At 40.3% G+C, this 22,791-nt stretch overlaps 1 protein-coding gene across 1 annotated transcript in view; it reads left to right on the top strand.

Moving 5' to 3' along the window:
* The first annotated feature begins 245 nt into the window (after positions 1-245).
* Positions 246-22,791, top strand: part of FNBP4 (formin binding protein 4) — a 31,656-nt gene continuing 9,110 nt past the window's right edge. The window contains exons 1-15 of the mRNA XM_055547125.1: positions 246-579; positions 1,580-1,678; positions 4,535-4,671; positions 4,982-5,165; positions 5,747-5,894; positions 5,998-6,118; positions 7,061-7,396; positions 7,976-8,186; positions 11,484-11,608; positions 12,602-12,706; positions 13,856-13,989; positions 14,986-15,173; positions 19,803-20,116; positions 20,240-20,384; positions 21,990-22,333. Of these exons, the coding sequence (XP_055403100.1) occupies positions 354-579; positions 1,580-1,678; positions 4,535-4,671; positions 4,982-5,165; positions 5,747-5,894; positions 5,998-6,118; positions 7,061-7,396; positions 7,976-8,186; positions 11,484-11,608; positions 12,602-12,706; positions 13,856-13,989; positions 14,986-15,173; positions 19,803-20,116; positions 20,240-20,384; positions 21,990-22,333 (2,817 nt within the window). The 5' untranslated portion in view covers positions 246-353. The remainder of the gene's footprint in view (positions 580-1,579; positions 1,679-4,534; positions 4,672-4,981; positions 5,166-5,746; positions 5,895-5,997; positions 6,119-7,060; positions 7,397-7,975; positions 8,187-11,483; positions 11,609-12,601; positions 12,707-13,855; positions 13,990-14,985; positions 15,174-19,802; positions 20,117-20,239; positions 20,385-21,989; positions 22,334-22,791) is intronic.

The raw sequence follows: 22,791 nt of genomic DNA, 5'->3' as shown, positions 1-22,791 counted from the left end.
AAAAACGCAGGGGTGGAGCGTGACGTAATTTGGAAGGTAGTCTAAACTCACACTCTTCGGTACTATTGGCTTAACGCTAACCTTTTTCGTTTTCCATTGGCTCCCGGCTCCGTCAATGTGTCAAAATAACCAATCGCTTAACCCCATGGGTAAAGTCCGCCCTCCCTTCCTGGGGGCGGGGCCAGAAAAGCACACCAGGCCCACTGCGCTTGCGCGAGCGCGCTCTCCGCCGGTTAAAAGTGGATCCCTGCAGGGGGCGGTGTCGCAGCGTATGAATATTGATTACGCATCGCCGCGCCGAGCGCCCGCCCCTCTCGGCTGTCCGACGCTCGCGGCTCGCGCTCGGGCTCGCGATGGGGAAGAAGTCCCGGGCGGTACCCGGCCGAAGGCCCATCCTGCAGCTCTCTCCGCCAGGTCCCCGGAGCAGCACGCCGAGCAGGGACCCGGAGCCGGAACCCGACGCCGAACCGGACTCGACGGCGGCGGCGGCGCCCAGCCAGCCGGCCCCGGCAGCGGTGTCGACGACGACAACCGCGGTGACTGCCGCCGCGGCGGCCTCAGAGGACTCGCCCTCAGAAGGTAAAGCGTGCGCGAGGGCCCTGGCGCCGAGGTGGGGCCAATCCGAAACTCGAGCTCGGGGGCTGCGGCCTAGGTCTGTCAGACTGGGCCTGCGAGGAACGAGAAGCCCGGGCGGGCGGCGTCCGCCTCCGAGGCCTGCTGCGCGGGGCCTGCGGGCCGGACGGCTGTGGGCCCGGAGGGGCGGAAGGGGCCGCGGAGCCGTGTGCGCTCGGCCGGAGCCGACCCAGAGGCGCCATCTCGGGTGCAGGGCTTGGCCCGGCCGCCCCGTCTCCTTCCTTATCGTCTGCTCTCGGTTTTGAATAACTTCACGGGATAAATGGAGACGGTGCGTTTCCTTGTCCTAGCCTCAGTGACCGTGGAACCTGCCGTTTCCTACACGTCATGTGCTTTTCCTTTCGTTTTTGTTGAAATTGAGAGAGGTGCTTTAGAAGTAACCATACTTCTGTTACGCCAGCTCAAGTGTAAGTTCCTCCTAGTTGGCAGGTTTCCGCAACATTCCTGGAGAGGTGGAGCTCGTGGCTTCCCAATCTCTTGTGTTTATCCCCAGAATGGTACTTGGATTAAGATGAACCAGACAGAATTACTTTAGGAGACATATGCCGGAAAAGCCCCGACCTTTTCAGGTGCTAAAAAATAATAATAATAATAATAAAGATCACTTTGGGGGAAAAAATGCTCTAGTTATGCTTATAGTAAAAGCCGTATGGTTAACCTGGAGAGAATTGAACGTGTGCGTGAATGTGTTTTAACTTTGGATTATTTCAGATAATTTTTAAGTATGGTGTTCACATTCTTAAATGTTAACGCCACGAGGCAGAGTGAAGATTCTAGCTATGTTTGTTTCTCGCCTCTCAGTTATTTGGGTCATTGATGGGTTATAGCCACTTTGTTTTGAAATTGATGAAATCTAGACTTGAGAGGTCAAGTCAGAGATGGTTTTGTCACCTGTGTAGTTTTTTCTCTGTTCGGTCATCTGGCTGTTTGCTTTTCGCTGTTCTAGATCCAGATGAACAGGAGGTGGTGGTGGAGGTTCCCAGAGTTGTTCAGAATCCTCCCAAACCAGTCATGACCACCAGGCCCACTGCTGTTAAAGCAACAGGTATAGTTGTGTTTTTTTGGTTTTTCTTAATTCATTGTCTACAGTATCTTTCTTTAGGATCAAATTGTGTTTGTATATGGTGTTTTGATGAATGTTTCAGCAAATTTATACTCCCGTTAAATGGAAATTTAACATCTTTGTGAGGGCTTGTAGTTGTATGTATACACTTTAACCGGTGTAAAATTTGCTGTTCTTGTCTCTCTGTACCCAAATTAATTTCTACTACTTTTTCTACTAATGTTATTTTTTAAATTTATTTTTTATTGAAGGATAATTGCTTTACAGAATTTTGCTGTTTTCTGTCAAACCTCAACATGAATCAGCCATTAGGTATACATATATCCCCTCCCTTTTGAACCTCCCTCCCACCCGCCTCCCCATCCCAACCCTCTAGGTTGATACAGAGCCCCTATTTGAGTTTCCTGAGCCATACAGCAAATTCCCATTGGTTATCTGTTGTACACATGGTAATGTAAGTTTCCATGTTACTCTTCCCATACATCTCACTCTCTCTCCCCTACCATGTCCATAAGTCTATTCTGTATGTCTTTTTCTCCATTGTTGCCCTGTAAATAAATTCTTCAGTACCATTTTTCTAGATTCCGTATATACGTCTTAGAATACTGTGTTTATCTTTCTCTTTCTGACTCACTTCACTCTGTATAATAGGCTCTAGGTTCATCCACCTCATTAGAACCCACTCAAATACATTTCTTTTTATGGCTGAGTAACATTCCATTGTGTATATATACCACAGCTTCTTTATCCTACTAATGCTATTTGGTAACTTGTTTTCTGGCTTCCCCAGTATCTTGGCATTCTTTAGGGAATGCTAATGATGTCTTTTTGTCTTTTTCTTTAAGAAACTGCTCTGATTGGTACCTAGCAAATGTTTGCACAGCTGAAAATTGCTCTTACTGAATATTTTTTAAGCATGAAAGAATATTTGCAACAGTGGTTTTGTAGACAGACCACTGTGGTTCAGATCTCCACTCTAGCATTCATATACTAAGACCTCACGACATCATTCATCTGTAAAACAGATCTTTCAGCCCTAAGTTGTTTTGATAATTACATTGAATAACATATAAATTTCTAACCCACAAGTGCTGAAAATGTTCGTTTTCTCTATATATCTTGAGAGATTAAAGTGTGTTTTCATACTAAATATTCTATAATTGTAATAACTTTGATCTTCTGAATTTGAGGGACTTTTTGAACTATGTACCTGAAGTAACAGATGCTTGCTCCTCCCCATACCCCATTTACCACTTAAAACTGTGAATTAGAAACCTGGAAAATTAGGAGAAGGGAATGGCAACCCACTCCAGTATTCTTGCCTGGAGAATCCTGTGGACGGAGGAGCCTGGTGGCTGCAGTCCATTGGGTCACAAAGAGTCGGACACGACTGAGCGACTAACACACACACGGGAAAGTAGAACACGGGGAAGAAATTTCAGAACTAGGAAGTAGCACTATGTGTTCAAGAGTTGGAAGAGGTTTTATGTATTTAGTATGAAAGACTCTGAAGAGAAAAAGACTATATAGAGCCTTGAATAAACCTATTGCCTATAAGATCCGCTCTGAGCCTGGGTAATTAACCCTGCCGGGGAATTTTGTAATCCAAATTCCCCACAGCTCACCTGGCTGGAACCTTTTACCAAAGTATATAGAACGAAAGCCAGTGTTTATTATTGTCTCTAAACTAGAAAGGGTTTCTATGTGAAAATATAAATTTCCTATCCTCTGCTTTCCCCCAGAAACCCATCAGTGCTGAATTCTAAGGTGCAGATTTTTTCTGTACAGAAATGTCTTAGGTAGTTCTTGCCCTTACCTGTTGTTCAGGAAATATGGAAAATTGACTGGTATCTACGCCACCCCTTCCCCAAATGAGATATATTTAGAAACTGGAAAGGGGAGATACTGTCTAATAAATATCCACTTTAAAATATTCCTAATCAGTTTAAAATAGTATTTTGGGAATTGATAGCGTAACAACTTAGCTATATACTAAAAAATAATGAAGGCATGATTTATGTGACTAAAGTATTGAATGTGAACTTTTGTATATAAATGAAGCAATTTATGTTCACACCTAGGTGAATCTATGAATTTGTTTATGGAATTATAACAAAGAAAACTAGATTTTACCTCCTGATAAATCTTTTCAGTTTCCACAACACTGGAAAATTTAGTCCTGTTATTAAATAAAAAGTCAAGTTAGACTTAGATAGTTCATGTGCCTGTTGTGATAAAATATATAAAGAGAGTATATACGCTCACTTAATTGTAACATTAGAGTAATAAACATCGATCAACTAATAAACAGTTTCAGGTTTGTTTTTTTTTTAAGGGAATTGCATTGCAGCATTACAGAGGCCATGCTTAATATTTTCAGTTTTAGCTGTGATTTTTGTTTTCTTTGTTTTGGTTGTAGCATCTTATGTTCTGTTTTAATTCATCACATGTTTGAGGGGGGAAAAATTATTAAAGAGAGCTTTGTTTCCCACTTTGAAAAATCTCCTTGTTTCATTTACTAAACTCTAATTGGTTTACTTGTTTGAGATAGAGACCTAAATCAACAGATTCTAAAATCAGGATATATATTATGTGTTATTTTGACAGAGGGAGTAGTAGATGAATAATTGAGCACATATTTTGAAAAGGATGTCAAATTGCTATGCAGGTTGATTTTATTAGTTCTAAGTGCATAATTATTTTGTACCTCTCTTGGTTAGCTGCAGATTTCTTGAGGTTCTGTAAGTAAACTAAATGGCTAAAGAATCATATTTTCTGTTGGATACTTCCTAGGACTTTGGCATTGTTAGAAATGTTGTTTTACCTTTTTGTTCCCAGGAGGTCTGTGCTTGCTTGGTGCATATGCTGACAGTGATGATGAAGAGAATGATATTTCAGAAAAGCCAGCACAGTCTAAGGAAGCAAATGGAAACCAGTCAACCGATATTGATAGTACATTGGCCAACTTCCTAGCGGTTAGAAGTGCTTTTGTGTTTGGGTTTTTAGTTATTGAAGCCACTTTGGAATTTGCATTTCCCCCACTTGTCAGTCTGTATCTCCCGCTCCACTTTTCTTCCTTAGTCCCTCCCCATCACTCTCAACTTCTCCTTTTGTGCTAGTTGTAAGGACAGAAATGGAGAAGAGGAGAGTTTTAACTTGAGAAGCAGAGACTCAAGCTTCTTAAGTCAAAACCCTGTACAATGGAGGGTTGGTTGGTTTGTTTGTTTTCATTATTGCTATTTTTTGGGTTTCACCTCAGTAATGCTTGTTGTTTTCACCCTGAAGGAAATTGATGCAATAACAGCTCCTCAGCCTGCGGCTCCTGGAGCAGCTTCTGCTCCACCCCCGACTCCACCCCGACCAGAGCCAAAGGAATCGGCACCTGCCCTTTCTTCCACTACTCCTAATGGGACAGACTCAACCCAGACCGCAGGGTGGCAATATGATACTCAGTGTTCACTGGCAGGAGGTAAGCTTGAGTCTTTGAGTTTTAAATAAACCTAAAGTGTGGTTCTTAAAGTTGTTCTAGGCATTGAGGTTCCCAAAGGTGAAAGCCTATATACCTTAGCCCCAGACTTTAGAATTCTGGCTTTTTAAATACAGTACTTGGAAAATAACTAACTGCTCGGTTATATTTTTATCAGAAGATGATTGTTTGCCTTTTAACCAGTGGCAGATTGTGCTCAGTAAATAATAAAAGCCATTATTTTTAAAAGTCTTTTGGGGTTTGCAATTTATCTTTCAACCATCAAACTGCTTTTTTAAACCATGTTTGCAAAGACAGCTCAGGAGGGAGGAGTTGCCCCCTCCAGGGGACGTTGAACAGTGTCTGGAGAGGGTTTGATGGTCACAGCAGAGGGTGGGGGCGGGGGAGCGTTGCTGCATCCAGTGGGTAGTGGCCAGGATGCTGCTGAATACTGCTCAGGACTGTCCTGCCCAGTAACAGAGCTAAGGTTGAAAAACCCTGGGTTAGATGGTTATGACTTGAGATACAAGGTCAGAATTGTGCAGAAATACGTGCTGCTTGAAATTTGTTTCATTTTCTTCTAGTTGGAATTGAGATGGGAGATTGGCAGGAGGTCTGGGATGAGAACACAGGATGCTATTATTATTGGAACACACAAACAAATGAAGTGACTTGGGAATTACCCCAGTATCTTGCCACTCAGGTACAAGGATTACAACATTACCAGCCTAGGTAAGAACAGACTTGAAAAAGAAGTTAACCTAGAAGAAAATCAGTCTTGTCTTTTGCTCATATTCGCCTTCTGTTGCTTTTGCTAAGTATATGTTTTTTTTAGTTGTGTAACAGGTGCTGAAGCTAGTTTTGTGGTAAATACCGACATGTATGCTAAGGAGAAAAATACTTCTGTTTCTAGTAGTAAAAGTGGACCAGTCATAGCCAAGCGAGAAGTTAAAAAGGTCAGTGTTACAACTTACCTCTTCTGCTTATTTTCAGATCTAAAGAGCTTGAACGCTACTTTGTCACAGGTGTATTATCCTTCTGTTAATATTTTGCAACATAGATGTAAAACAGGATACATTTTGTTTCTTGAAATTTTACTTAATCTGTTTCTGTTTATTGTGTGGCATTTATAGCAGTTCCCCAGTTCAGTGGTTCTTCTGGAGCTTGAGGGTGCCGTAAAGGTCCCTTGGGTCATTGTGAAGGAAATGGGAGCAGCTAAGCAAGCAGGGACGGCTTTAGGGATTTGGTGATTCCACTTGAGTTTTTTGTGTTGTTTTTTTTTTTTACTTTAATACAAAGATGAGCTACCTTAAAAATTACTGATAGTGAAACAGGCATTTTTTTAGCCTCATCAATAAGGAAAGTAAGTAAGTTGTACTCAACTGAGAGAGTGTGTGGGGGTGAATTTTAATTTATCTTGAATTTTTAAATGGTGGGAGGTGTATCAAAAAAAAATGCTTTTATAAAATAATCTGTACAACTCTAAGAGGGAGGTAGAGTAAATATTCCAGTGGAGGAAGTAGACACTTGAAATATAATCACATATTTCATTTTCGAAATATTTCACTTACCTCTCAATCACCTTCACAGCATATTTATGAAGTTATCTCATCATACAGAAGAGGAAGGTGAAAGTTTATCCACTTATGTGTTGAACTGACAAAATTAGGATTTTATTTTAATCTGCTTCTGTTTCTTACTAGTCCTTTGACATACAGAGGAGAAAAGATACGTTTGCGTTCCACCCAGAACAATAATACTGCCTTCCTAAAGTAACATTTCCATTACACATGTGTAAGAAAAATGGTGCAAACATGTACTAATCTGATGGGGATCAGTGGTTTTTATTCAGGTGAAATTTCTTTGAAAGTTAAGCAAGATTATTTAATTCTTTATAGGAAGTAAATGAAGGAATTCAGGCTCTCTCAAATAATGAGGAGGAGAAGAAAGGGGTGGCAGCGTCACTGCTTGCTCCTCTACTGCCTGAGGGAATAAAAGAGGAAGAAGAGAGATGGAGAAGAAAAGTAATTTGTAAAGAAGTAGAGCCAGTTTCAGAAGAGAAAGAAACAAGTACAACAGAAGAAGCAGCAGCAGTAAAGCCACAGGAAGTTCTGTTGGACAGTGTGGAAGACCCGACTCAGGAGGATCTCTGCAGTGTTGTTCAGTCGGGAGAGAGTGAAGAGGAAGAAGAACAAGATACCCTTGAGCTGGAGCTGGTTTTGGAAAGGAAAAAAGTAAGTTTTTGTGAAATATATTTTCCTCCTTCAGGACTGTCATACTCTGGGATCGTTGTGCTTCATTTACTCCATTGGTGGGGCAGGGAGTCTGTTCTTCTTATCCTTTCACGTAGATATGTTTAAGCCTATGTAATAAAAACCTGAACTCTGAAGTTGATCTACTGATGCCCTGAGTGTGAAGCAGAGTCTCAACAGGTGTTGTAACAGTAATACAACTTCGAAGCTTCCCCCTTTTGAAAAATTTGAAGCTTTGGAGAGCGGCTGGGCTTCCCAGGTAGCCCAGTGGTAAAGAATCTGCCTGTCAGTTCAGGAGACTCAGGTTTGATCCCTGGGTTGGGAGAATCGCCTGAAGTAGGACGTGGCAATCCACTCCAGTATTCTTGCCTGGAAAATGCCATGGACAGAGGAGCAAAAGAATGTGAAGCTTAATGCTCAGTCCTGATGGAGAGATGTATTAAGAAATACTTCTTGTCCTCAAAGTACTTAAATTCCAAAAACACATGGCTGTCATTCTTGCTACTCACAAATAAGTGTTGGTAAACAGTTAATGACACTCCATTTTCATGTTCGTTGTAGGCAGAATTGCGAGCCTTGGAGGAAGGAGATGGTAGTGTGTCAGGGTCTAGTCCATGTTCTGATATCAGCCAGCCAGCATCTCAGGATGGAATACGTAGACTTATGTCTAAAAGAGGAAAATGGAAGATGTTTGTTCGCGCAACCAGTCCAGAGTCTACCAGCCGGAGTTCTAGCAAAACTGGACGAGAGACTCCAGAAAATGGAGAAACTGGTAATTGGTGCTTTAATTAAACTTGAGAGTTGAGAGATTTAGAGGAGCAATCCTTCTTACCCCTTTTTTGTTCCCTCTGGGGCAAATAGACCGATATCGTGCTTCTACCCTTTTAGGGAAATATGGGGAAGGAAGCTTCTACCCTTTCCTGCTCCACCTCTAATGGAGCAGTAGGAATTCGAGAGGCTGGAATCCAGTGGGTTGTGCAGTCGCTGCTGATTGGAGATAACTTCTCCCTCAAAAACAAAAAAAAATAAGATTGGGTCCCTCCTTCCCTTTTGTTTTAATCACTTGCTACAGTTATCTTATAATCTGCATGAAGACCATGGGTTCTCCTTATCTCTCTCTTTCCAGCTGGTAAGCAAAGCAGGCAGGGACCACCTCTGGGAATCCCAGCCTCATCTTCTCTCTGTATGTACAAGTCGCTCAGTCTTTTTTTTTTTTTATTTTTTGACTGCTTGAGGTTTTTGTTGTGTCATGAGGGATCTTTCATTGTGGTGTGCGGGCTGTCTAGTTGCAGCCTGAGGGCTTGGTCGCTCTGGGGCATGTGAGATCCCAGTTGCCCGACCAGGGATCGAACCTGCACCCCCCCAACATTGCAAGGCAGATTCTCAACCACTGGACCACTGGGATGTCCCCAAGTTGGCCAGTCTTTGGTTGGGTGTGTAGATAGTTTGGTACTACCATGAGGATCCCAGTTATCTTCAGGGTGATATAGAAGAGAACCTGCTGCATTCTTCCAATCTGTTACCAGAATGGACTAGTTTTAATCACCAAAATCTGAGTTGAGTGTACCAAGTAGAAGATACCTTACAGGTTATGATTTTTTAATTATAAGAAAACAAAAACACAGGTAATGAATGCAAACATCCTTGTTTGAATTTTTCTTTCCAATGAACAATACAGAAGAATATAAAGTAGAATTCTAAGGGCCCCCCTCCCTCCTTTGTCATTTCACTATTCTCATTCCCTACTCTGAGGTCCATTTTCTGTGTTTTTTGTCTACATATATTATAGACTTTCTGTTTTGTTTTTTATGTGCGTTTGTGAAGTGGGCATATGTGAATTTTAATGTAGACAACATTAACTGTCTAGATAAAGTTGTTTTTCACTACTGCGTGTTACAGACGTCTTCATTTAACTCTTCCCTCACTGATTGCCATCTGTATCCTCGTTCCACGGTTAAAAGTAATACTGCATTCATATTATCCAAAAAAAGTATTAGCCATTCAAATGTCAAAGAATAGTGGATAAATTGTGATGTATTTTTGAAATTGAATACAGAATAGCAGTGAACAGTGAATGGTCCTTTGTTACATGCATCAACATGAATTATCACCAGAAACAATAAGGTTGAATTTTAAAAGCCACAGGAGAATGCATATGTTAGAATTCCATGTATGTAAATTGGAAAATAAGCAAAACTACTGTGCTTCAGGATTTAGCCATGATGAAAGTACAGGCGCTTATTAACATGACCAGGGTGTGTCTGGTGTGAGCATGATGGGAGAGGGGCACAGGGAGCTTCAAGGTGTTACTGATGGTCTTCTGTTAAGCTGGGATGTAGTTACTGGAGTGCTCATGTTCTTTATACATTATACTCGTTATGATACTTCACAATTAAAATCAAGCTTAGCAAACATCTTGGGACATCTGTCTTTATGCAGGTTTTAGTATCATAGTATAGACTGCTAGTGGTATATTGCTAGGTTAAGGGGTATGTGCATTTTAATTTGATAAATCCTGCCTAATTGCCCTCCAAAATAATCATATCTTAGAGCTCTAGCAGTTCTTTGAAATAGTTAAATTCTTAAACCTGTCATTAAATGTAAGATGTCTGATATATAAAAAAAGTAGAAACTAGTCAATGGGAGAGTAGAAAGATTTAGACAATTTGAAAATGCAGAAGCGATATTAATGAACAAATAAAAAGAAAAAGGCCATTGTATAATAAGGTTTAGTACTTAATACTAAATTTCAAACTTTTTATGAAAGCTGTTGAGAGTGGTGTTAAAGTCACATTTCTTCTTTAGATCAAAGATTAACTGAAGTTAAGAAAGAGTACTCAAATTTGTTCTTTTTCTTTTTATCTGTGATCCTCATGAGAGTGATTTATACTGGATATATGGGTTAGTTTGATAAGCAGGTGTTAATCAGATATAACAAAGAGTTCATGTCTTTTATGAACTTTTAGTCCATTTAATTATGTGGTAAACCTGTTCTCTTATGGAGATTCCCACTACCAACAGATGGCACTAACCAGAGGAATAAGTAGGTCCAATAAAGGTTGTCTACAGGTGTTAACCAAGAAGGGAGTTATTTAGTAGTTTAATACACTGCTCTGATTATGAAAGCCTTTTTATCAAAATCCTCTTGATAAAGAATCCTCACATATTCCAGGTTTGATATCTAGCTTTCATAAGTAATTGAAGCCATGAGTGTTTGGAAGAGATCAGAAAAGGAGCTTCCCTGGTGGTCCAGTGGTTAGGACTCTGCACTTCTGCTGCAGGGGACCACAGGTTTGATCCTTGTTCAGGAAACTAACATCCCACAAGCCACTAGACGTGACCAAAAAAATAAAAAGATCAGAAAAGATTAATAGATGGAGAAAGGAAAAGCAGAAACTTTTGGGTAATGTGATAAAACAAGTAAATCCTATATGTAGATACATTTTAGGAAATGTGATTGTAAAGTAGTGGTCTCCAGCTCTTGACACCAGGGACCGTTTTGTGGAAGACAATTTTTCCTTGGACCCGGTTGGGGGTGGGGAGGGTGAGGGATGGTTTCGGGATGATTCAAACAAATTATATTTATTGTGTACTTTATTTCTAATACTGTTAACATCAGCTCCACCTCAGATCATCAGGCATTAGACCCTCAAAGATAGGGGACCCCTGTTATAAAGGAATAATTTTTTTTTTTTGGCTTTTAAAGACAGTAGGTTGGTAAGTCATTAGAGCTTCCTTAACATGTAAGGAACACATAGGCAAAGGAGAGCACTAATAACCTTCAGATACCTTTGCTCTAGGGATAAGAAAGTATATTTGGGGCTCTATTAGTACTGGTCTGTTTGATTTTTTTTTTTTTTTTAATATTTTTTTGAAATATAGTTGATCTACAGTTTTGTGTAAACCTCTCCTATCCAGGAAAGTGACTCAGTTATATACATGGAGACATTCTTTTTTTTTCCTTAATATTTTCCATTATGGTTTATTATGGGATGTGGAGTATAATTTCCTGCACTGTAAGACCTTTTTATGGTCCTTTTGATTTAATTTCACATATTTTCTTTTACAGCAGTTGGTGCTGAAAATTCAGAAAAAATGGATGAAAACTCAGACAAAGAGATGGAAGCAGAAGAATCTCCAGAAAAATTAAAAGTACAGACAGTACCTAAAGTAGAAGAAGAACAGGACTTGAAAGTATGTACATTACTTATAAATGCAGCTTGATGAATATTTTTTAATTGGCCAACCATTTTAAATAGGCCGACTACTTTTTTTTCTAGAAAGTAGTAAACTTTTTCTTCTGGATAATAGTAAAAAAGTAATCTTTGTTGTCTTTAAATATAAATAATTTGGTTGAGTGAAAAAGTTATATTTAAGGCTGAAATAAGGAGACTGACTTGATGTAAGGAAATATAAAAATAAATTCTGAATGCTTAACTATTTATAAGTAAGTCTCCATTGGAAAGCAGTAGCTTACCAAATATAGGCCTCTAGTTTGGAAGCTTTAAAAGAAACTAAAGTCACAAATTTAAATAACAAATTTAACCAGCATGAACTATTGGGTTGGCCAAAAAGTTCATTCAGATTTTTCTATAACAGCTTACGGAAAAACCAGAACGAACTTTGTGTCCAACCCAATACTTGCCTTTACACAAAAGGCATGCTTGGTTCCATTCATTTCTGTTCCTAATGTCATGAGAAGAATTGGACCAAGTAAGTATGTGGCTCTTTAAGTGTGCTTTTGGAAAAACCACTTTGCCTATTGTTTCAACTTTAAAAAGTCTATCCAGGCAGCAGCTAGTACAACTGTGCAGGTGGAATTGGGAGAATTCGTTTTGTTTAGTGTATTGCTGGCATAAGCAGTTAGTAATGGATGAGTGATGGTTTGGACAATATTGAGGAGTCCTGTCATTTAGGATCTCTCTTCAAATTCCATGTTGTTTTAGAGTAGATATTGCATACAGTTTCTCTAGACCTTGTGTCATTATTCTTTCTTTCTTCACATAATTTTTAATGTGAATTATTTTACTATAAGTTAGGATTTTATCTTCTACATAACTAGTTGCAGTATATGAGAAAGGCCTTATAGGCAGATCCATTTTTCTAGTATCTGTAATGAAAAATGAAAGACTTTACTTAAAATATTCTGACTCTTAATTTTTCATTTTTTTCTTTCCTGCATTACAGTTTCAGATTGGAGAACTGGCAAATACCCTGACAAGTAAATTTGAATTTTTAGGCATTAATAGACAGTCCATCTCCAACTTTCATGTGCTGCTTTTACAAACTGAGGTAATTAAGCCATTCTTAATATAAACAGTCAGTGTTTGAACGAAATGCATTTTGTTTGAGGAATCTGTCTTATTTATGTTTCAGTCCTAAATTTAAATTACTAATCTTGATATATATTTGAACAACCAACACAGGAAACAAAACTGTGTCTTGGCCAAAGCAAAACATAATCATGGAAATAAATAACTGAGAGTTCGTGTGTAAGGATGATACTTGACTCCTTCAATAGGTGTATATTTTAATATTTTTTTATAAGAAACTAAAATTCTATTCATAGTGATGAGACCCCCCCCCCCCCAAAATAATATTGAATGTACTTTTAAAGTATTCTAACATTATAGACCTTTTTTAATTTGGCCTCTCCCTGAGGCCTGTGGGATCTTGGTTCCCCGTCCAGGGGTCAAACCCAGGCCCTCGGCAGTGTAAAGGAGGAGTCATACTGCTGAATTGCCAGGGAATTCCGAGTCCTATGAGTAACCTGTGTACTTTACAGTAGTAGCAGGGTAGGATTAGGTAAGGAATTCCTGTAGGAAGTTAACCAATTTCCCTAAGAACTAAACCTTTAATCTTGATTAATCGTACGTGCGTGCTCAGTTGTGTTTGACTCTGTGACCCCAACAGGCTGTAGCCTGCCACAAGTCTTCTCTGTCCATGGGATTCTCTAGACAAGAACACTGCAGTGGGCTGCCAGTTCCCTCTCCAGGGGATCTTTCCAACCCAGGGATGAAACCTAGGTTTTTTAAATCTCCTGCGTTCCCCTGCAAAACTTTTTTCTTTTTTTAAACCACCAACACCACCTGGGAAGCCCAATTTATTTTTTATTTATTACATGACTTAATTGAATCAAGTATCTACCAAAAATGTAAAGTTACTGGGGAACCATCCTAATATAGTTCACAGGGAAAAACAAAACTATACTGCTACTCATTTTCACAGATGTTGGAGCTTTGGCAGTATTGGGTTCCAGTCTCATTTTTCAGAACTCTACAGAGCAAACAAGACTTCTTAGGAAATTTAGGATGGGATTTCTCTTCCTCTTTGGTCTGTTCTGCCAGAGTATATAGTCATGGACCAGAAGACTTAAGTCCCTTTTCCTCTTCCTGTTGACATAAGAACAAGTCTCTAACGTAAGCTGCTCTTTGATTTTAGACTCGGATTGCGGACTGGCGGGAAGGGGCTCTCAATGGAAACTACCTTAAACGAAAACTTCAGGATGCCGCAGAACAGCTAAAACAATATGAAATAAACGCCACTCCTAAAGGCTGGTCCTGCCACTGGGACAGGTACGCACTCTTCTCCCCTTTTCACCTTTCACCTTTGACATCTCAGACTTGATTTGTGATCGCCACCGCCTGACGACCTAACAGCCTGTCTGGAGACTGAGGGCAGCGGCCTGAGCGGTGCCGGGCGGGCAGAGCACCGCGAGCACTCACAGAGTTTGGGCCAGCCACACGGCGGAGGAACCAGAAGCAGTGTTTAAAGTGTTCCATGTAACGGATTTTTTCCCAAGATTGGACCAAGCTGGTTTTTACTCCAGAGCGTTGTTGCACGGAGTAGGGCGGGCTTGGGGGTTAAGCGCATGCGAGAGCTCTGTGCGCTTTACAGGACCTCTGGAAGCAACTACTCCTGATTAACCTCGGTGAAGTTAAGGAAAGCTTCGTGGCTGAAGATGTGAATGAAGAACAAGATTACTATCTTCTGCCAGCAGGTCAGATGAAAACATTTCTTTTTATATTTGGCTTTTCTTGATTTTTTTTTTTCGTTATTTGAAATCTTTGCTCTTTTATTTTTCAGCTCCCAGATCCTCTCCCTCTCTTTAGCTTTCACTGTGTTTGATATCAAGAGTATGAAATGTGAATGCCACGGTTCAAGAGGGGAAGAGTCACCTTTCGCAAACTTCGTTGTTCTCTTCTGTGGAAGGGAACTTAGTGTTCTAGGAGATTGAGTCCCTTCACTAATGAAACTTGAAAACCCTGTTAAGCATTGGCAAAAAAAAAAAAGAAAAAAAAACATATGAGAGGTGTTTTTCTAAGTCATCTGTTGGAGTAAGAGGGTTCAGGGCTGTATTCACAGAGCTGCTGGCAGTGCAAATAGCTTTGAATTATCCTTGGTTCTCCATCCTCAGTTGTCAAAGCTCTTTGTTGCCTTTGTGAATAGCAGTCCATTAAGAAGCGGTTCGTCCCTGTGAGAGCAGACTGCTGTCCTGGGACAGGACCAAATGGAAGTGTCTTTGTAGGAAAATGGGTCTTAAAACATGTGTTTTCTTTCTTGTAATTTAGGGATCATAGACGATATTTCTATGTAAACGAACAGTCGGGCGAGTCTCAGTGGGAGTTCCCAGATGGTGAGGAGGAAGAGGAAGAAAGCCAAGCCCAAGAAAGTAGAGACGAGACTCTTCCTAAGCAGAGCTTGAAAGACAAAACTGGCACTGATTCAAATTCTACAGAATCTTCTGAGAATTCCACAGGTGGGACAATTTACCTGGTATTAATTGGAGAGAGATGATTTGGGGTGGGGGGGGTGGAGACTTGTATTAACATATAAAAGAAAATATAGTCATGAATTTCTAACTGAAAAATTTCAGGATTTATACTGAGAGAAACTAAAGTTAGTGTTAGTCGGAAATAACCATGTTATCTGCTAAAAAATAAAATTATGAGCCAGTGTATTGTGACTTGCATAAGTATTCTGTCATGCCACAGACAGCTGTGAATTTCCAATAACAGAAATTCTAATTAATGGTAAGGAATTGGATAGTTAAGTTGTCAGTGTTTATGTGGAGATAAGAAATATGTTCTGCCTTTTTACAAAATAGTCTGTTGATTTTGCAACTTCATGTTTCTACTCCACTAGTCTCCTAGGAAGCATGTTTGTTACAAACCAAAATAATGTGAATAAACACTGAAACTAGGACCATGCTTGTTTCAGAGAAGCACAATAATCGATGATTGCAAATCATCTGTTCTAGTATAAAATAATCGAGATGGCTCAGTCCAGTTAAAGTACTCTTAAAGAACTTCAGTTTGGTTATACAGATTTTAAAAAGAAAGACTTTCATAGTTTCTCGGTTACTCTGAAAATCTAAGGAGCCATCACTTGATTTATACATTATGAAAGAAGATACTTTTTTTTTTCTCTAACTCCATCTTTTGTGGAATGACAAAAATAAGTAGGAAGTGAGGCATAGTCAAGACTGTGGTGAACAAACAACCTTTTGATCTGAAAAACTTACATATTTGTTTAAATGCTATATTAAGGTAAGAGTGTATGGAATGGTTTCTAAAGTCATAAACTTTAGGGAACTATATTTGATATTTTGTAATAACTTATGATGGAAAAGAATATTAAAAACATGTATAAAACTGAATAAGTCTTAAACCTTGAGGATAAAAAGAAATTTTTTGTAAGGTGGGGCATAAAGAGCTGTGTTCTCATGTCCTCTGCCTATCAAAAATGATGTTATTATAGTCTACTGGCTCCCCAGTCCCAGTAGAAAAGTTCTGATTGTATGCCAGATGAAACTGGGCATGTACCAGTGGTTTTGTTAACTTCTTAAATAACCTAAGAATCCCGAGAATCCCTAGTCACTCAAAGTAAAAAGACATGTATGACAGCAGTGATAATTTTAGAACATAGAAAAGAAAAAAGGTGGTATTCTACTTCATATTTCAGGGGAAAAAATACCCTGTTACAAGGTGTGCCGTTTCATGAAGAGATTTCCTTTAGATTCGTCATTCTTTGGGCAGCAATGATAGATACATTGCTTTTTTTACTTTTTAGTAGTTAGTGAACCGAAGAGATTGGATGGTGTTTCTGGTTTGGTGATTCTTTTCCTGACCACTGTTTAATGTCCCTTTGTATCTATTCCAAAGCTGAATATTCTGGAATTGCCAGTGCCAAGCGTTGTGTGCATACCTTAGCATTAGATACCTGTTTCTCCCTTTGTTGGTGACACACACAGCTGGCTACTGTCTGGTCAAGGAAGATGCCACTGGTAAACAGCTGATATTATTCTGTTGAATATATTCTCAGCCTCTTGATTAGGAACTACTAAAACCATACGAAAAACATGATATAAATCAAATCCAAGTCTTGTACTGAGGTCTTTGGAATTGGAGAGCAATGACAATAACTATTTTAAGCCAATAAAGTTGATAATGTATATGCTTTCTGTCAACCCAACAATGGTTAAAATCATCTTTTAAAGTAGAAAAACTCCACTGAGGAGTAAGGAAGTTTCACAGTTCTGCTCATTTTTAATCCTTGTTCATTGTTCCATGTTTGAATTTGACATTATATCTCTAAGAAAAGCCAATTTCAGGGTATCCAACATATTTGAGTGTTGGGCTTTTGTCAGGTTAAAGCAGGTTTCTGCTGCTTAACCAAAAAGTCTCTATGGACCTATTATTTGTATAATAGCTTCTTGATTTAAACTGATAAACTGCCGTCCTGCTTCAAAATACTAAGTAGTAATATTTTTCAGGGGAATATAGGAAAAGAATAACGGAAGCCTGCCTTCATAAGAAAGAAAGCTTGTCTTTCTATTTATATAGAAATGAAGATGCATAGAAAAACATATGTTCTTGGGGAATTAAAAATTTGTATCCCCACAGGATTCTGTCTTTTAGCTTAATACTTTAAAAGTTAAGTGAAGTGTTAGTTTCTCAGTCTTGTCCAACTCTTTGCGATCCCATGGATTGTATCCTGCCAGGCTTCTCTGTCCATGGACTTCTCCAGGCAAGAATACTGGAGTGGGTTGCCATTCCCTTCTCCAGGGTACTTCCTGACCCAGTGATTGGACCTGGGTCTCCTGCATTGCAGGTGGATTCTTTACCATCTGAGCCATCACGGAAGCCTAAAAGCCATGTATATACCATATGAATCTCTCCTTGGACTTCAGACTTCATGTTCTCGTAAATGGCGAAGTACACCAACTGGGTTAAATGTAGGAATGAAGAGAAGCATCATGTAATACGGCATCCATGGGTATTCAGACTAGCATTTCTTGGAAGTTTCTATATTTAAGCTGAAGGAGATAATTATCAATGTTAAGACACAGTTTTTATGTTTTGAGTAAACTTAGGATTCAGACATTAACTGTGAAAGAGCTACTTGTGTGATCTAAATTTATCGAGTCTAGTGTGTTTCATATTTACACAGAGTTCAGTTACTGCTGATTAAAACTTTGTTGAAGGTTGTAAACCACATTGTTAATCTTAAACGTACTGTGTCTCGATTTCTCTGCATAGCACTTCCACCATCATAAAAGCATCAGTGCTGCATTATGCTGCTAGATGAGACACCTGCCAATACAAAAATCTGACCCATTTATTTACCTACCGCATATTGTGGTTGGTTTAGTAAAAGGAGGTTTAATAAGCTATAATCCCCAGTGCTTATTACCTTAGTTCTGATGTAATCTTGATGTACTCTAATGTAGTAGACTGCTTGCCCATACTCAGACTGTCTAAGTTCATGTAAAAATTTGTGTTGTGATACGGCACAATGAAAAGGTTAATGAGACATTTGAAGTCTTTTAGCTAGAAAACTGCAGTCTTGTTTTCTGGTGAATTTTTTCAGTTCCCTTTTCCTTGGTAGTAAGCAATTTCTCAATAATTAGAGTAGTCATGTGAATCATCTTAAGGTCTTTTACATAGTGTATCTGTTCCATAAAAACTGAAGCTGTTCTAGAAGCCTAGTGGTTCACAGTTGCTTTAGTTTTGCGTTGTTGTGTGCCAGTGTGGTGTATTTTGTGCAAAGTAAGGTAAAAGGCCTTATCTTTGTTCTCAGCCTTTTATGATAGAGTTCTTATTTAATCGACTGCTTTGCCCATGACATTTGACAGGTGATGGCTTCTGGACCTCTGCTCCGTGAGAGCAGTAGGGGAGTTCCCTGGTGGCCCAGTGTTTAGGGTACTGGGATTTTAACGGCTGTGGCCTGGGTTCAGTTCTGGTGGAGAAACTGAGATCCCGCATGTAAGCCATACAGCGTTAGCAAAAAAAGTAACACTAGACTAGGGGGCAGGACCGGCCACAGAGAGATGGGTTCTTGGGCAAGTCATTTCCCTCCTGGGTTTCATTACCTTTAAAAGGAGAGGGTTAAACTAGATGATTTCTCATGTCTCTTCTACTCCTAAATTCTATGATTTTTAGGGAGAAAATCCCCTTCAGCATTCCTGGGATATATATCTAATAGTCCCAAATAATGTGAAACTTCCCTATTGACGATAAAGAGGGATGGGGAAGGCTACAAGTAAGTATATCTTCCTATTTTCTCTAATCTTTAAAGCTTTTCCCGGCAGAGAAGGGACAGTAATTAACTGACTTCTGCAGCTTTTGAGGAAAGCAAACCTTGCAGCTCCTCAACTCTTAATTTCTTCAGCAGCAATTTCAAATTCTCCATATCTTCAGACAGCTCTTTTCTGGGTTATATTTATTATTATTCATCATTTACCTTGAAGATTCATTCTAATTTCCCCTTTATCATCACTGAAATAAAACATTACCCTCCCGGGTTTGTTGCTGTGATTTAGCAAATGAGTAGTTCACACAAAGATGTGAAGGAATGATAGGGTTGACAGTATCACCTTGCCAATGGATTTTTCTGAACTTAGTAACCCAGATTAATTGAAATGGGTAGAATTTGAGTGTTTTGAATGGGTGCTTCTCTAGGTAATCCTAATCACTTACCTAGCTCACTAAAAAATAAAATATGTGGAATTAATATTGCAAATGCACATCATTCACTCACTTTTTCACTTAAAGAAGACCCCAGAATATTGCCTTCTCTAGTTGCGTATCTTTGGAATAAAAAAAACTTCCGGTTCAGATGATTTGAGTTTCTCCTTGAGTAATGTGATGTGCTTCATTTACTCAGCCATAAATCTGGACCCAGAAAACAAGACTAGTGTAACACAGCTGGGGCAAGTGCTAACTGTAAATTCTATGAATTTATCTTTCCTTGGAAGTCATTTTTGAAGTGAGTTTAATATTTCAGTGACATCAGTATAGAATAGATGTCTTGGGGACATGTGTCAGCAGTCAGTTCATGGGAGTTTTAGTCTTGATGTTTCCCTGATTCCTGTTTGTTTTCATAGGTTCTCTTTGTAAAGAGTCCTTTTCCGGCCAAGTATCTTCTTCATCACTCATGCCACTCACTCCGTTCTGGACTGTCCTTCAGTCAAATGTGCCTGTGCTGCAGCCTCCGTTACCTCTGGAGGTGCCGCCCCCTCCGCCTCCACCCCCTGAGTCCCCTCCTCCGCCGCCTCCGCCCCCTCCTCCGCCCGTGGAAGATGGTGAGATCCAGGAGGTGGAGATGGAAGACGAGGGGAGTGAGGAGCCGCCTGCTCCGGGAACGGAGGAGGACCCTCCACTGAAGCCCGCGGCACAAGCCACAGTTGCCACTAGCCAGGTGAGAACCGCCGCTTGGCGCTCGGAAGAGTGTGGGGCGCTGGGGCGTGACTGGTAAGGCTTCTTTTAGAAGAGGATACTTAACCAGGGCCTTCAGCCACTGACTGGAATCTCTTCATTTCAGAGTTCAGCCGATTCTACCATCTCTAGTTCTCCTTCCACTAAAGCGATAAAGAGAAAAGCTACAGAGATGAGCACTGCGGTAGTCCAGCGATCAGCCACCATTGGCAGTTCTCCAGTCCTCTACAGCCAGTCAGCTGTAGCTACAGGTTAGCACTGTGGCTAAAGTGTGTTTTCATCAGTGTATTTTCTTTGTTTTTTGTTTTTTTTTTAATTTTTATACTAGCTTTATTTTCAGAAGTCAAATTCTAGAAACAAGTCAAATAACCATAAAGAGAATGGATAAACTAACCGTGGCATATTGAAAAATGTCATATTTTTGTCAGTCAAAAAACAAAAAGCACTATATATCACTGATGAATCTCAAAGTAATTATGATATATAAAGGAAAGAAAAATATGGTAAATAGCATATGATTCCAATAATATCAATTCAAGAAAATGCAAGTTATCTATTTTAAGGAAAGTAAATCAGTGGTTACTTGGAAAGGTGAGAAAGGCAAGGAGATTATAGAACAAATGAGGTAAATACACCATGACAGATATGGTCACTATCAGGACTATGTGATAGTCTCAGAGGTTCACACCTGTGTCAAAACTTGTCAAGTTGTACTTTAAATACACTCGGTTTAGCAAATGTAAGTTATACATTGTGTGTGTGTGTTCATAGCTCAGTCGTATCTGACCCTTTGTGACCCAGACTGTAGCCCGCGGGGTTGCTCTGTCCATGGAATTTTCCAGGCAAGAATACTCTAGTGTGTTGCCATTTCCTCTTCCAGGGGATCTTCCCAACCCAGGGATCAAACCCTGGCCTCCTGTATCTCCTGCATCTCCTGCACTGCATGCAGATTCTTTACCGCTGAGCCATCAGGAAAGCCAGAGATATTATACCTTAGTAAAGCTTTAAAAAATAGCTCAACTTAAAGATCTCTATGCCCCAGTCTTTTTGACAGAGAAGTATGGCAACCATACACTCCATCTCTCTTTATGCCCTGGGGGGTGGGGGTGGTTGTCAAACCTGCATCAGTGCCAACAAATATGGTGAGTAATAGAGAACATTTCCACTGAAAGTCAACGGGAATGCTGTCTGGGTCACAAGAGCCACAGCCAGGGACTACTGCTGCTGCTGCTAAGTCGCTTCAGTCGTGCCTGACCCTGTGCGACCCCATAGACGGAAGCCCACCAGGTTCCCCTATCCCTGTCCAGACAAGAACACTGGAGTGGGCCGCCACCTCCTGCTCCAATGCATGAAAAGTGAAAGGTCGCTCAGTCGTGTCCGACCCCCAGCGACCCCGAGGACTGCAGCCTACCAGGCTCCTCCATCCATGGGATTCTCCAGGCAAGAGTACTGGAGTGGGGTGCCATTGCCTTCTCCCAGTGTATTTTCTTTGTTTCCAGAACTAGATGTCATAAATTAAAGACTTCTCTATGCAAAGACTGTTTATATGCTGTTTCTTTCAGTTACTGAAAACCACTATTAATAGTTTACATGCATCCTTCCAGGTTCTTCTTTGTGCATTTACATAACAGTGATTTCGATGTTAAGTACCTTAATGCTGAAACATTCAGAAATTCATAATTTGCCACCAGAAAATGTGACTTTTTTTTTAGGTTTGGTTTTTCTAAAGGGGAAAGGTACATTAGAATCGCTTTGTAGATAATCTGACTCCCACTTTCCTTTTCCTTCTTTTCTTGTTTTTGGCTTTGTCACAATGTCCTTTTTATAGTTGTTTCATTTTATATTTTCTATGTTAGGTCAACAAGCGGCAGGGGTTGGACACCAGACTGCAGGAGTTGGACACCAAGCAATAGCAGTTAGCCATCCGGCAACAGGAATGGGTCATCAGGCCAGAGGAATGAACCTGCAGTCGAATTACCTCGGCCTGGCGTCGGCTCCTGCACTTATGGGCTATGCTGAATGTTCTGTGCCGCTGGCAGTGACCGCTCCCACGCTGCAGCCGGTCCAGGCCCGAGCTGCTGTGCCCACCACTGCCATTATTGAACCTCCTCCTCCTCCACCTCCTCCTCCTCCACCACCACCACCACCAGCTCCCAAAATGCCACCACCTGAGAAGACGAAAAAAGGAAAGAAAGATAAGGTAGAGTACATAGCTCTTTAAATTTGTATTTAAAAATTTTGTTCTGTTGAGGTGATATTTAAAGTTTACATTCAGTAGCATTTAGTATATTCACACTGTGCTGCAACCACCCAGCCTCGCTGGTTATGTAACATTTTCATTACTCCAAAGGAGAGCACCTGCGCCCATTACGCAGCCACACCTCAGTACCCCTTCCCTTGGCCTCGGGCCTACCAGTCAGCTTTCCATCTCCACCAGGTTACCCACGCTGCAGTGGTGCATGTCTGGCTTCCTTCACTTAGCACAGTGTTTTCCGGGTTCATCCATGTTGTAGCTTTCATCAATACTTTGTTCTTTTTATGGCTGAATAACCTTCTGTTGTGTGTATGTACCACAGTTTGCTTATCCATCCATCCATTGATGGACATTTGGGTTGTTTCATACCTCTTTGCTGTTTTTTTTTTTCTCTCTGCTGTTGA

Source organism: Bubalus kerabau, chromosome 15 (assembly GCF_029407905.1).
Source record: "Bubalus kerabau isolate K-KA32 ecotype Philippines breed swamp buffalo chromosome 15, PCC_UOA_SB_1v2, whole genome shotgun sequence".
Classification (NCBI taxonomy): Eukaryota; Metazoa; Chordata; class Mammalia; order Artiodactyla; family Bovidae; genus Bubalus; species Bubalus kerabau.
This window is presented reverse-complemented; position numbering and strand designations above follow the sequence as displayed.